The sequence below is a fragment of the Citrus sinensis genome, chromosome 4, assembly GCF_022201045.2.
Source record: "Citrus sinensis cultivar Valencia sweet orange chromosome 4, DVS_A1.0, whole genome shotgun sequence".
Taxonomy (NCBI): domain Eukaryota; kingdom Viridiplantae; phylum Streptophyta; class Magnoliopsida; order Sapindales; family Rutaceae; genus Citrus; species Citrus sinensis.
The window spans coordinates 12,577,719-12,590,761 of NC_068559.1; the positions used below are offsets into that span (position 1 = coordinate 12,577,719).

Consider the following 13,043-nt stretch of genomic DNA (forward strand, 5'->3'; position numbering starts at 1 on the left):
TTCAAGGGAAAAAATAAATTAGGGAGTTCGATTTTTAGTCCAAAATCAAGTATTTCTTTTTAAAAAGAAAAAATGGTGAAATAAAACTCTCGAAAACATAAAGAAAAGGGAAGAAAATTGTTCACATCTCTTTCGGTGTATCTTGTTGTGATTGGCAGCTACCTTCCAAACTTTTTTAAAAAATAAAATATAATTAACATTTTTTAACAAAATAAAAAATCTGAAGTTTTAACAGCTACCATCGAAAATAGGGTCACACACAAAAAAATTAATAAACACAAAGAAAATCACATTGTTATTGTAGTTAAGAAAAAATCGGCTGTTTCATGGCTTTAGCTTCCGTTTCGGCCTCTCATCCAAATTTCAATCTTCCCATTACACGTTTGATAACACTGCTGACATCACCCACAAAAAAATTCACCTGCCCCCGTAATTTGTTAGTTCACAACGGTAACTCTTTGATTGATGATTTAGTTCCAATTTAACAAAGTCATTATAAGAGGAGAAGAAGAAGAAGCATACATAGTGTAACAAGAATCAAAGTAAGCAGTGTAAATGACATTGGTGAGAGAAAGAAGACATCAACAAGCACTAACGCTATCTCTGCCAGCAACAGCCGCTAATCATCAGTTCCGTCGTCGTCGTCATCATTTTCCGACAAGTAATCGTACCTCACCGGACGTTGAAAACATTTCAGACTTGAAGAAGCTTACTGTTCTTGGCCACGGCAATGGTGGGATTGTCTACAAAGTGAGACACCAAAAAAGTAACTCAATCTATGCGTTAAAAGTCCTTAATACGACATCCTCCACCATTATTCGCCATCAGGCGGCTCATGAAGCGGAAATTCTTAAAAGACTCGATTCGCAGTTCATTGTCAAATGCCATGCGGTATTTTACACCATTGAAGGGGAGATCTGCTTCGTAATGGAGCACATGGAGAGAGGATCCTTGTTTGATTCCCTACGAGTGCGGAAAAAATTGTCAGAAGATGTTATTTCTGGAGTGGCATATCGCGTGTTGAAGGGTTTACAGTATTTACATGGTATGCAGATTATTCATGGGGATATAAAGCCTTCAAATTTACTGATAAATGGAAAGGGGGAAGTGAAAATTGCAGATTTTGGGGTAAGTAGGATTGTGGAGGAAACGCGAAATAATAACAATCACAACAACAACAACAATAATAATATAGGTGAAGCAGCAATAGCATGCATGGGAACGTGTGCATATATGAGCCCCGAAAGGGTTGATTCTGAAAGATGGGGTGGGGATTATGGATTCGCAGGGGATGTTTGGTCGCTTGGAGTTGTGGTTTTGGAGTGTTTGGTTGGTCATTATCCTTTGATAGGTTTTGGGGAGAAGCCGGACTTGATGGCGTTGATATGTGCTATATGCTTTGGAGAGAGGCTGGAGATGCCAGAAACTGCATCCCCGGAGTTTCGTAGATTTGTGAGAAGTTGTTTGGAGAAGGATTGGAGGAAAAGAGGGACTGTAGAGGAGCTTCTTGCTTACCCTTTTGTCACCAAGAGGAGTTCCAGTTCTAACATTGAAGGGCTGATAATTTGATATGCTTTGCATGGCTCTGAACCCGATTTGGAGGTTCCATTTATTTTTTTTATTTTTTTTAAATCCCTCTTAAATATCATTCTTCTCATAAATTAAAATTTATCAGATAGTTACCTGGTTTTAAATTTTTACCAGACATACATTTTACAATTCCATTTACATTACATTAGACTTTGAATCCTGATAAAAATGATCACGGTATACACTACACCTCAGCTTTAGATATTTCTTGGCACACACAAAGCATGACCACTTGGCTCATATGGACAAACTATAAATCTCATTAAAGTTTTGTTTTAACTTTTTAAGTTGAAAACAAGCTTAAAATTTACCCAATTAGAAACCACGTAGTCAGACTGTAACAGCAAAATTTTAGGTGGCTGTACCTTGTAGTAATAGTCATTTCGCATCGTGAATCTCTGAACTGGCCAACGCTTAAAAATCTATTAACAGAACAGTTATTTGCATTTTAGAGCAGCTTTAGCCATGCACACCAGAGCAGAAAGTCAATATTATGACAACAAATTCATAAGTTTAAGAAACGAGCATCTAGATTAGTCTGTTTTTACTAGAACAATCACCATTTTACTAGAACCATTAACATTTTACGAAATCAAGATAACCATTGAATAAGCACTGATGCCAAGTCGAACAGCCGTCTTACAGAAGAAATGGATATATATATATATATATATGACTCATGAGCAAACAAATTTTGTTGGGGCCAAGTTTCGATTGTTAGATGGCTCCAGCTGCTTGTTTAGAAAAGCGCCTGAAATGGAATCCATTTCAGCAAGCAACCATGTGATTTAATATAACAACAGAAGGATCAGAAGCTAAAGTTGCAGCAGTAAACTATGGGAATTTTAAAAAGTTGGAAGAGTAATTAACAACAAATCAAGCTTCAGATGCCATAAATCATGTATCACATTTATATACATGTTGCAAACGAGTGAATAAATAAAAGTAATCAGTAGGTGAAATTTATTAATTTAAATAATGGACCTGAAACGGACAAAACTCGAGGCCACCCAAAGGAATGAACATAATAAACTCACCCACGTGGAATATGCTGACGAAGATGAAATTTAAGGATTAACTTACAAGGAAGACTAGTGCCGGTAATTCTGCCAGGGCATGATAATTTGGGAAAAGATTTTTTATTTAAAAGTAAGAGTGATATAATACGTAGTTTTACATAGAGTATAATCAAAATACTGATTTACTCCTAAAAAAACCTTTAACAATGCTCACACGAGAGAAGAAAGTTACTAGGGGATTCCTTATTTTACATGTTATAGAATAATCTATGAAGAATTCCCTCTGCTCTAAACTTTACAACTATAAATATTGAGCTTCAAATATCTATAATCATGAGAACCATTAAGAGAATACCATTAAAGTTTCAAGTGATCCTTTACACATTCATGGAGGCTCATGGAGGCCCAATTACAAGAGCTAGAGTAAAAAAGATGCAAGCTGTTTTAAATTGATTAATTAAGAAAATATGAACTGAAAATGCAATTCAAGATGTAATGAATTGGGCTTGGAGATAAGATAAGGCACTGTGGGTATTATTTAAGTTATTGGGCAACCAAATACATAATTTGGATCAAATGTAGAAAGGGTAAATTCGGAATAAAACTAGTATTGATTGAGCCAGTAGTAATGTGCAAGCTATATACCGTTGGAAAGATAATTAATTTAACTTTCCAATCCAATTTACAGAGTTGGATTTGGAGTTCTCTAGAATGAGTTATGACCAATTTATTATAGCTTGTTCAGGCTTGGGAATTCCAACCACTCTTTTATTTATTCAACTTTATTTATTTGTTTTGTTTCAAGTTTGTCAATGTGTTATGCAAGTCTACCATCAATGATGGTGGGCTAGCATTAAATTTGTCAATAACTAGCATTAATTATGGTAGGTTAGTATTAAGTTTGTCAATGACTAGCATTAATAATGGTAGGCTAACATTAAGTTTGTCAATGACTAGCATTAATAATGGTGGGTTGGTGAAAACTTTTGAAGTATCATTTGACAAACCTATGCTTGGAGGGTTGTTCCAATGTTTCCATTGGTATTTTTAGGATCTTGGGTTTCTATTAGCTTATTTAAACTCAGCAATCTTGCTATGTAAGACAATTAGAGACAAATGTTATTTTGAATTTGAAAGATCATTCTTTCTTTTGTTGTTTTGAGAATTAGTGAACTTATCAAGAATTTGCATTCTTATGGCATTCCAAAATAAACTTATCACGCACCTTCTTATCTAAATCTTGAGTGTGGCATCAATATCCTTCTCTATACCTCTGGTTCATGTTTTCTTAAACATTGGGTCAAGGTTTTTGTTTCGCTTAAATCTGTTTAGAACTTTCTTGGGAAGTTGAAACTTCAAATTAAGTGAGGGTTTCAAAGTTTCATTGTGGGATTCATATCATATAATGACTTGTCTAAACCACACTACCTCTCTCTGATTTTTTGCGAAATATATTCTTGAACATCTCTATGATTTTAGTTGTTTCTATAGGCCTAAGTCCATTAAACAACAGTCTGAACTACAATAATCATGCAACTTTGTGAAAGATGATGCATTTCTAGGAAGCACTTCTCTAACCATTATGCATCGCAACGTGTAATAATCAGCATATTCAACATAAAAAAAGGTTACGCCTAACATTCATTCGATTATAACTTCTACCTGAAAAGAAGAAGCAATTATTAATTAAGGCATCAATGTTCGAAATTGCACATTAGTTCTTATATAATGGAGAAGTAATCGTAAAATAGGGCAAACTTTAACATGAAATGGACTTTAAAAATAGTTCGAAGTATTGCACTAAACATAGAAGAGGCAATATGTCGAACATGTGGTAGGCAAAAATAGTAAAAAATTCCCTAGCATGGATCAAAGAATGCATAATGGAAAAATATAAATTAAAAAGGAAACTATTGAGGTTCTAGGACTAATATTAGAGAATTCATATTATTATCGGATAAGATATAATATGGTGATAATGATACTACATTTTAACTTATCTATTTACTACTAAGTAGTAATGCCACATTTATAAGTTTAATTTTTTAATTAAATATTTTTTTTACAAATCTATGGATTTTTGCAGACTTATAGATGTAATTCCATGTCTAATCCACTGATTACAGACTTTTAAATTTTCAATCTAATCCAATCCATCATAGGTTGAATGAAATTACAAAACAATAAAAATAAATAATGTGAGCAAGAGCTATTTAATCTAATGAAATAAATTATTTTGCATCAGTTTGTAGAAAACAAGTTTGTATAAGAGTTTATATGATATGATTTTTTTTTTTTTACTTCCAAATCCATCATATATTTGGTCTTCTTAATTGAAAAAACAAAACAAAACAAAAAAACCTAGAAAAATGACATAAAACTTATAAACTGACATTAAGTGTAAAATGAAACAAAATATTTGTAAACCATACATAGGACTAGTAAATTAAAGAAAAATGGGTAAATTAATTGTTGGCCTAAAAGTTGTACGAATTTTGATTTCACTATCTCGCTAGCTCTTGAAGGATAAAAATCATTCATGTAAGAACAAGTTCAAGATACTCAAATGGACAAAGGCACAAAGCTGATCAAATCAAGAACAAGTCTCAAGGGTACTAGCTTAGGTAATTTCTCTTGTTACATTTCTTGTAAATTAGTATGATTAAATGTTTGCATGATTAAGTATTTAAAAGCTCAAATTATTTTTCATGACATTTTAAATAAATCATTATTTTCATAATATGAAGGTTCTATACTTAAAAGGAAAAATGATTTTATGAAATTGGTTTGTTTTAAGTTTATAGACTAAATTGAAAATGTTACAAGAATTTGAAATCAACAACTATTGTTTGCAATTCTGAATCGAATTTATTCAAAAGTTTTATATAGTTTTGGGCTAAACTATAATTTTAGGAAATTAGTGGCTAATCAATTCACTGTAGTAGCTAATGATAATTTTCGGAGAGTTTATGGAATTCAAACGGCTAGCTAATTATTTTAAGCGGCGATCCGATTATGAAAAAGTTTCAAATTTTTTTAAAACAATAACTTGGCACGTCAGCCAAACAATGATTCATTTTAAAATTAGTGGCGACCTGATAACGCCCATAAAGTGAATAGTTGTCTTATTAAAACTATAAAAAGTTAAATCAAACTCATTTCTAAGAGCCACCAAAAAAAAAAAAAAAAACTCATTTCCAAGAGAGTTCTTCAATCTTTATCAAGCTTAAAGTTGTTCATACAGATCATCTTGAGCTTTCATTTTCTTATTCATATATATTGATTCATTATTGAGCTATCATTTGCTTATGTACTCTTGTGAGGAGAGTGATCTTTGTAATCTTTATTTCATCATAAAAAAGAAGTGATTGTAAGTGTGGGAACACTTAGGACAAGAGGCATGGGATCATCTTGAATTGTAAAGATTTATTGACACCTTGGAAGTCAATTGTAAGCATCTTGAAGCCTTGGATTGTAAGGTTTGGTTAGAGAAATCTTCAAGCGCGGTTTGCTTGGATGCGTGGATGTAGTTGGGTTACCGAACCACGTAAGATTATCGTGTTCGTTTTCTCTACCCTTTAACTCTTTAAATTTACTTCTTGTTGAAATTATTATTATTATTATTGGTTGTTATTTGAAGAATTTTTTAGAAAGCCATTTCACCCCCCTCCCTCTTGGGTCGCCTAGTTAAAATTTCAATTGGTATCAGAGCAAGGTACTCTTATTAGAACTTAAGCGTCTAGAATAAAAGATCCTTAGCAACTAAAAGTAGCTCAACCTTCATGGAAGGTCAATCCACTACTAGACCTCTATTTTTTTTATGGTAATGACTATCCTTATTGTAAGACTAAGATGAGCATTTATTTGCAAGCCTTAGACTATGAAATATGAGAAATAGTTCGTAATGGTCCTTTCATTCGGAAGAACAATAAAAATGGAGAAGAAATTACAAAACCTTCAAGTGAGTGGAAGGCATCAGATAAGAGAAAGATGTCTCTAAATTCCAAAGCCATGAATGCTCTATGTCTTTCAAGAGAGGGAAAGGATTCTTTGTATGATTGGCTAGAGGATGAAAACATCAAGCATGACTTGATTTTTGGTTGTGTAGGAGCAGGCTTAGATAAGGACTCTTTTTCTATTTGCCTGAGTGCTTTTTTGTAGATTGGTAAAGGTTGATCTGGCTTTGGAGCATCCGGTGGTCCTGGAGAATAGGGCCGACATGAAGTTTTAGGAATATGAGACTTTTTCTTTTTCTTTCTCCTTCTCCTCATGAGTTCAAGGTCTTCGTCGTCATCTGTATCATCCAGGCAAGGACAATCTGGATTACACATATGGGCTTCTAGAACATCCCATAGGAAATGACCATTGACTTTGTCAGGATATACTGGATACCCTTATGAGGAAAATCCATAGATTGGAAGATTTGTTTCTTGTCCAATAAAAACTTCTGTAATCATAGTAGTATAGGAGAGCCATGGAGGATCTGGACTTGGCTTGTCTGGAGTCTGAAAAGACAGCTTGACTTGTCCGTCTGTTCTTCTCTTGAAGACAACTTTAGAAGTTTGGACAGGTTCTGAATTATGATGGAATTGCTCATAGTTGGTAAGCCATTCCAAAGGCATGAGTTTGAGCAACTCTTGCTTTTGAATTTGTTTGGGAATTTAGATTATGGCTGGAATTGTATCTGTGTCTGCAAGAATCATCAGTGCATCACTGGTTGTTTGTGCAGTTGGGAGATCTAGTGCATGATTTTGCAATCGATACACTATTTGGTGATGGAGTGTGGCTATTTTAGAAGTGGATGTTTGTTCTGCTCCTTGGAGTTGGATTTGGACTTTCAGTGTTGTTGGAAGGTTGGGATCTTCTAAAGACATGTTGAAATTTGGGTAGAAGGTCAACAAGACACTTCCAGCATGGAGAGTGGTTAGAATCGTTCCAATAACTACATGTTGATACTGTTTAAACCTTGTGTCAAGGAGAGCAATTTTGGCTGTGATAGGTAAGCCTTTTCTGCCATGTAAAGTGAGGATAAGCCTAACACCACCCAGATGGAGGTGTGTATACCCTTCTCGTTTCCAGTTGGTTATGAGATCTGTTGGTATGTCCATACTGACATACTGTTCACTTTGAGAGGCTTGGAGAGCACACTGATCAAGTCATGAAGACTGGATGTACTCTTTGGAAAGAGGTATTTTTGTGGAAATTAGGGTTCTAATGCTTCTAGTGAAAGAAGTTTTTTGTTTGTAAAGATGATATGGACTCATAACAGGGAACTGGGATTCATTAATTTGAGCAGATTTAGGAATATACGAGTATTCAACAAGATTTTCTATTTTTGAGGCTATATGTTTTTTATAAGAACGAGGTAAAGAAAGAGTAGAAGAGAGAGAAATAGGAGAGGATTTTGGTGGAGCTATTTCTGATGAAGAAGAGGAAGAGTTCGAGCAAAGAAATTCAAATAAGCACTTAATGGATTGATTCAAGCAACTTAGGCTCAATCAAATTCGTGGAGGCCTGTTGAAGGAATCACACATGATAAATGCGTGATCTAGGCTCTTGAAATTTCTAAAATAATCACTTCCATGAAATAAGAAGTTGGCTTGCATATTATGGTAGGAAAATATACTATTTTCCTTTTTTAGATACTTTCTCATCTCTTGAGGAGGCTATTGGGGAAACAAATCATTTAGATCTTTTTTAATTACCTAGTTTCCATTTTAATTGAAGTAAGGCATTTAAGCTGATTAAGATTCTGATTTGATTTAAATTTTTTTCCTATTTGTTTAGATTTAGATTCAAATTTGATTTTGGTTTAAGATTTATTTCTAAAAAGAATTCTTTTAACCAACCTTATATAATGTACTCACATCCAATAACAAAAGATAGATTAGTTTTGATGCAATTGGTGAGAGAGTTTATTCTATTTGGTTCTTAAGCAAATTTTTGAACTTATTGGATTTTTGTGGCGTTCAAACTCTTGACTTATCAATAAGATCATCCATAACTAATTGTGGCATCTTCACATACCAAGGTTCGTACTTTTATTAAACATTGGGTCGTGGTTCCATTCAATACTTGGTTTAGATTCGATCTTGGGGACTAAATTGATTAAGGTCGTGTCAGTTCTTGACGGGGTTCGTATCAGTCCACACACATCGTTCAAGAACTGCACAGGGACTAAGACTTTCACGAATAGATCTCTTTTCTATTAACTCCTCCACTTGGCGTCTTAATTCTTCATTGGTAATATAGTAAGACTCATATCATAATAAGGTTGATTTGGTAATATAGTAACTAGTACCAAATCAATTTGGTATTGTATATCCCTAAGAGGTGGTAAATTGTGGCAGCTCATTAAGGTACAAATCTTAAAATTCCTCCAATATAGGTGTCATAGCTTCAAGTATTTTTGAATCACTGTGGTTTTCCTTAACCAATAAAATATAGACATTCTTTATCTTTGTTACAACATCTATAAACTGCTTCTTACCTAACAAATAATTATCCAAGTCTTGTTTGAAAGTGAGCTCCTTGTTAGGTAAGAGAATGATCTTAGTGTTGTTAAACATAAAGCTGTAGGTATTTCTTTTCCCATCATGCACTACGTTTCAATCATACTGCCAAAGTCTGCATAGTAATAGATGACAAGCATCTATAGCCACAACATTACACCGAATTTGGTATTTATAGATTGATCCAGGAAACTAAGCAATGTTTCAATACTGTCACTTGATTTCCTTGCTTTAGCCATGTGAGCTTGTATGGAGTTTGATGAGCTTCTACTTTTAAATTTATTTAGTTATAGCTTCCTCTGAAATAACATTCTAATAACTACCTGAGTCTATAACCATACGATATACTTTTCCCCCAATTGTGCAAGTAGTCTAAAAAATATTTTGTTGTAACTACTTGTCTTTGTCTTGTCCTTTAAGAGTGAATAGTGCTTGATTTACGATCAACATTGGTCCACAATCACCATGTTCTTCAACGGATTGTGCACTACCACTACTATCAAAAGTTAGCTCTTCAGCGAACTCTTTAGTTTCTTCCTCCTGGTAGTCTTCACTTTCCTCAGTGCCCACGAATTAGCCTTTGTTGTACTTTCCACCCCTCTTACACTTTGTCATTCGTGCAGCTAACATATCAATCTTGGATGCCGTGCTAACCATAACTTCATCTCTAGGAACATCATCCTAGTCATAAGTTGCTGCATGAGGGGCATGCCCACGGGTTTCTTAAAGTCATTTTTCCCAATTTAGTTTAAAAAAAAGGTCTGGGGTCTAAACTAAAAATTAAGTAAAATTCTAAGCAAAAGAGTAATTAAGGAAAAGTTTAGGTTTCCGGTCATGACGGTCAGAAATCAAGCAAGGATGAGTGGATCTAAAAGATTGCAGGTCGGTGACTATGATGGTGGTGATATTTTATCAAAAAAATGATGCGAATCCCACAATGAAACTTTGAAACCCACACTTAATTTGTAGTTTCAACTTCCCAAGAAAGTTCTAAACAGATTTATGACAAACAAAACCTTGACTCAATGCTTAAGAAAACATGAACCAAAGGTATAGAGAATGACATTGATGCCACACTCAAGAAATAGATGAGAAGGTGAGTGATAAGTCTAAATTTAGAACGCCATAAGAATGCAAATTCTTGATAAGTTCCATAGTTCTCAAAAGAACCAAAGAAAGAATAATCTTTCAAATTCAAATAACATTAATCTCTAATATTATTACATAGCAAGGTTGCTGAATTTAAATAGGCTAAAAGAAACCCAAGATCCTAAAAATACAAATGGAAACATTGGAACAACCCTCCAAGTAGGTTTGTCAAAGGATATTTCAAAAGTCTTCACCAACCCACCATAATTAATGCTATCTTTGACAAACTTAATGCTAGCCTACTATAATTAATGCTATCATTGACAAACTTAATGTTAGCCCACCATCATTGATGGTAGACTTACCTTACACATTGACAAACTTGAAACAAAACAAACAAATGAAGTTGAAAAACAAATGAGTCATTGAAAATCCCAAGTCTAAACAAGCTGTAATGAAATGGTCATAACTCCTTCTAGAGAACTCCAAATCTAGTTCTGTAAAATTTATTGGAAAGCTAACTTAATTATCTTTCCAACGGTATATAGCTTGCACATTACTTCAAGCTCAATCAATACAGTTTTTATTTCGAATTTGACCTTTCTGCATTTGATACAAATTGTGTATTTGGCTGCCCAATAACTTGAATAATGCCCACAATGCCTTGTCTTCTCTTCAAGCCCAATTCATGATGTCTTGCATCTTGAATTGCATTTTCAATCCATATTTTCTCAATTAATCCATTTAAAGCAGCTTGCATCTTTTCGGCTCTTACTCTTGTAATTGGGCCTCCATGAATGTGCAAAGGATCACTTGAAGTTTTAATGGTATTCCCTTGATGGTTCTCATAAAAAAATGTGGTGATTTGGCTAGAAATTAGAGATAAAGGCAGTGGTTTTGTGTTGGCTTTGATTCCAACAATCAACTCATCGATCGATGGTGAGGAATGGTAAGAGAGGTTGTGCTTGTAGAGAGGAGTGGATTGATGGTGGTGGCTTTCACAGTTGTTTTAGCTATTTACCGACGTTCTTTAGCCGATCAGCGATGGCATTTGCATTGGGTTTGATGGCTGATTATTTCTTGTTCGAATGGGGGTGGTTACGGTCGAATCAGTGACAGAAAATTAATGCCAGCCTTGGACAATGGCCGACACAGGTTGACATTTTTGTTTCAAGTTTTTTTCCTAGGCTAAAAGGGAAAAAGTGCAAGCATAGATGGATGAGGAAAGCTAAGATTAAGGCTTTGGGATCTGATACCAAACTAATGTAGTGGAAGTTTACTTTTTAAAATATTTCGTTGATTTTAAAGAATACCGGAATAAAAGAACAAACTAAATTCACGTTGATTCAAAAGAATACCGTGAATTTTGGGGTTAAGACTCATTGATTCTGCAGAACACCGAGAATTAACTAAACGTTAAAAAAATGACATAGAGACTTGAAAACTAAAAATATTGTTGAACTCAAATATGCCTATAAAGGCTACAAGAGAGAGTTATTTATATTAGTAGTAATTATCCTAAACTATGAAGTAAAAGGAAAATAAAGTTCTAAACTAGAACTGAAAATAAAGTCCTAAACTTTAGATAATAAGGAAACTAATCCTACTATAGTATGGATTCCTAATCTGCACCAGAAATCTTTGAAAGCCACCAACCACAATAGAATATAATGGCGTTGAAATCTCGAATTCTTAGTGATAAATTTAAAACTTCCTTATAAGCTTGACAACATCATTGAAACTTTTGAAACCTGCAAACTTAAACTTGGAAAACTTTAAATTTTTTCTTTAGGATGACTTATATTCATTCTCAAAGCAACACACAATCTCCAATTCTCTAGCGTGATAGCAATGACTAAATGAGGCTTCGAAAGTAATAGCTTACGTTGGCAACGAGGTGGCTAAATCACAATCATAAGCTTATTAAAAATATTGAATCACGATTGCTGGCAGTGGATGGTGCGTGAGACAGTGAGATACCATGAGAGTGAGATAGTAATCGGAGATGAAGAGAGTCATAGTGAGCATGAGAGATAGGGGCTGCTGTTATGTTGTGCTTAGTAATTAGGGATTTAGATTTTAGGATTTATCAATTTAGTTTTAGCTAGTTTTTCTTTATCTTTTAAACTAAAATTGTATGAAATGGTCGGCTGGTGCATTCCATTAGGTTTTGCAACCAAACTGAATACAACCTATTTGGTTCACAAAAATATAAACCATTTTTTTCTGTTAAATCGAATTGAAATTTTTTTATCCGGTTTGGTTCTGTTCTACCAAAATGGAATTTGAATGTATATATCTAAATGGCATATTTGTTTCTTTTTTTTCCTAATATCTGCATATAAGTGTGAAGTTGTTTGGTTTTTAAAAAGAAAACATCTGAAATATGATTCTTTGATATATTTAATCCCATAAATATTAAAAATACTTATATTATTTGTTAAATACATGACAAGTTACAAATAAATTATTTGATTAGTATAATGTTAAAAGGATGATAATGTGTACCTCAACAAAGCATGAAAAATAAAAATATATATATATATATCCAACACATAATTTTTAACATTAACATATAATGAGGATATTGAGTCTCTCTTTAATGAGCAAGATGACTATGATGATTTCACTGCTTTTGCATTAGATGATTCAAGTGAGTCTTCAAACTCTGATCATATAACTACCATACACACAGTCCAACAACTCTCTGTTTCCCAACAGGCACCTTCAGTCAAGCTTCACCTGCTGCCTTCCAAATTTGATAAACCAATCTCTCTTATTGGTTTCATTGATACAGGTGCTCAAAGAAGCATGTTAAATCCTTCCACACTTC

The 13,043-nt window shown here is 33.8% G+C and overlaps 1 protein-coding gene across 1 annotated transcript; it reads left to right on the forward strand.

Moving 5' to 3' along the window:
* The first annotated feature begins 555 nt into the window (after window positions 1-555).
* Window positions 556-1,770, forward strand: LOC102608773 (mitogen-activated protein kinase kinase 10). Its single transcript, XM_015534396.3, has one exon. The coding sequence runs from the start codon at window positions 556-558 to the stop codon at window positions 1,567-1,569; it is 1,014 nt and encodes a 337-aa protein (XP_015389882.1). The 3' UTR covers window positions 1,570-1,770.
* The last annotated feature ends 11,273 nt before the right edge of the window (window positions 1,771-13,043 follow it).

Excerpts from the sequence above, each read along its gene's own strand:
- LOC102608773 (XM_015534396.3), top strand. The coding sequence starts at position 556 with ATGACATTGGTGAGAGAAAGAAGACATCAACAAGCACTAACGCTATCT.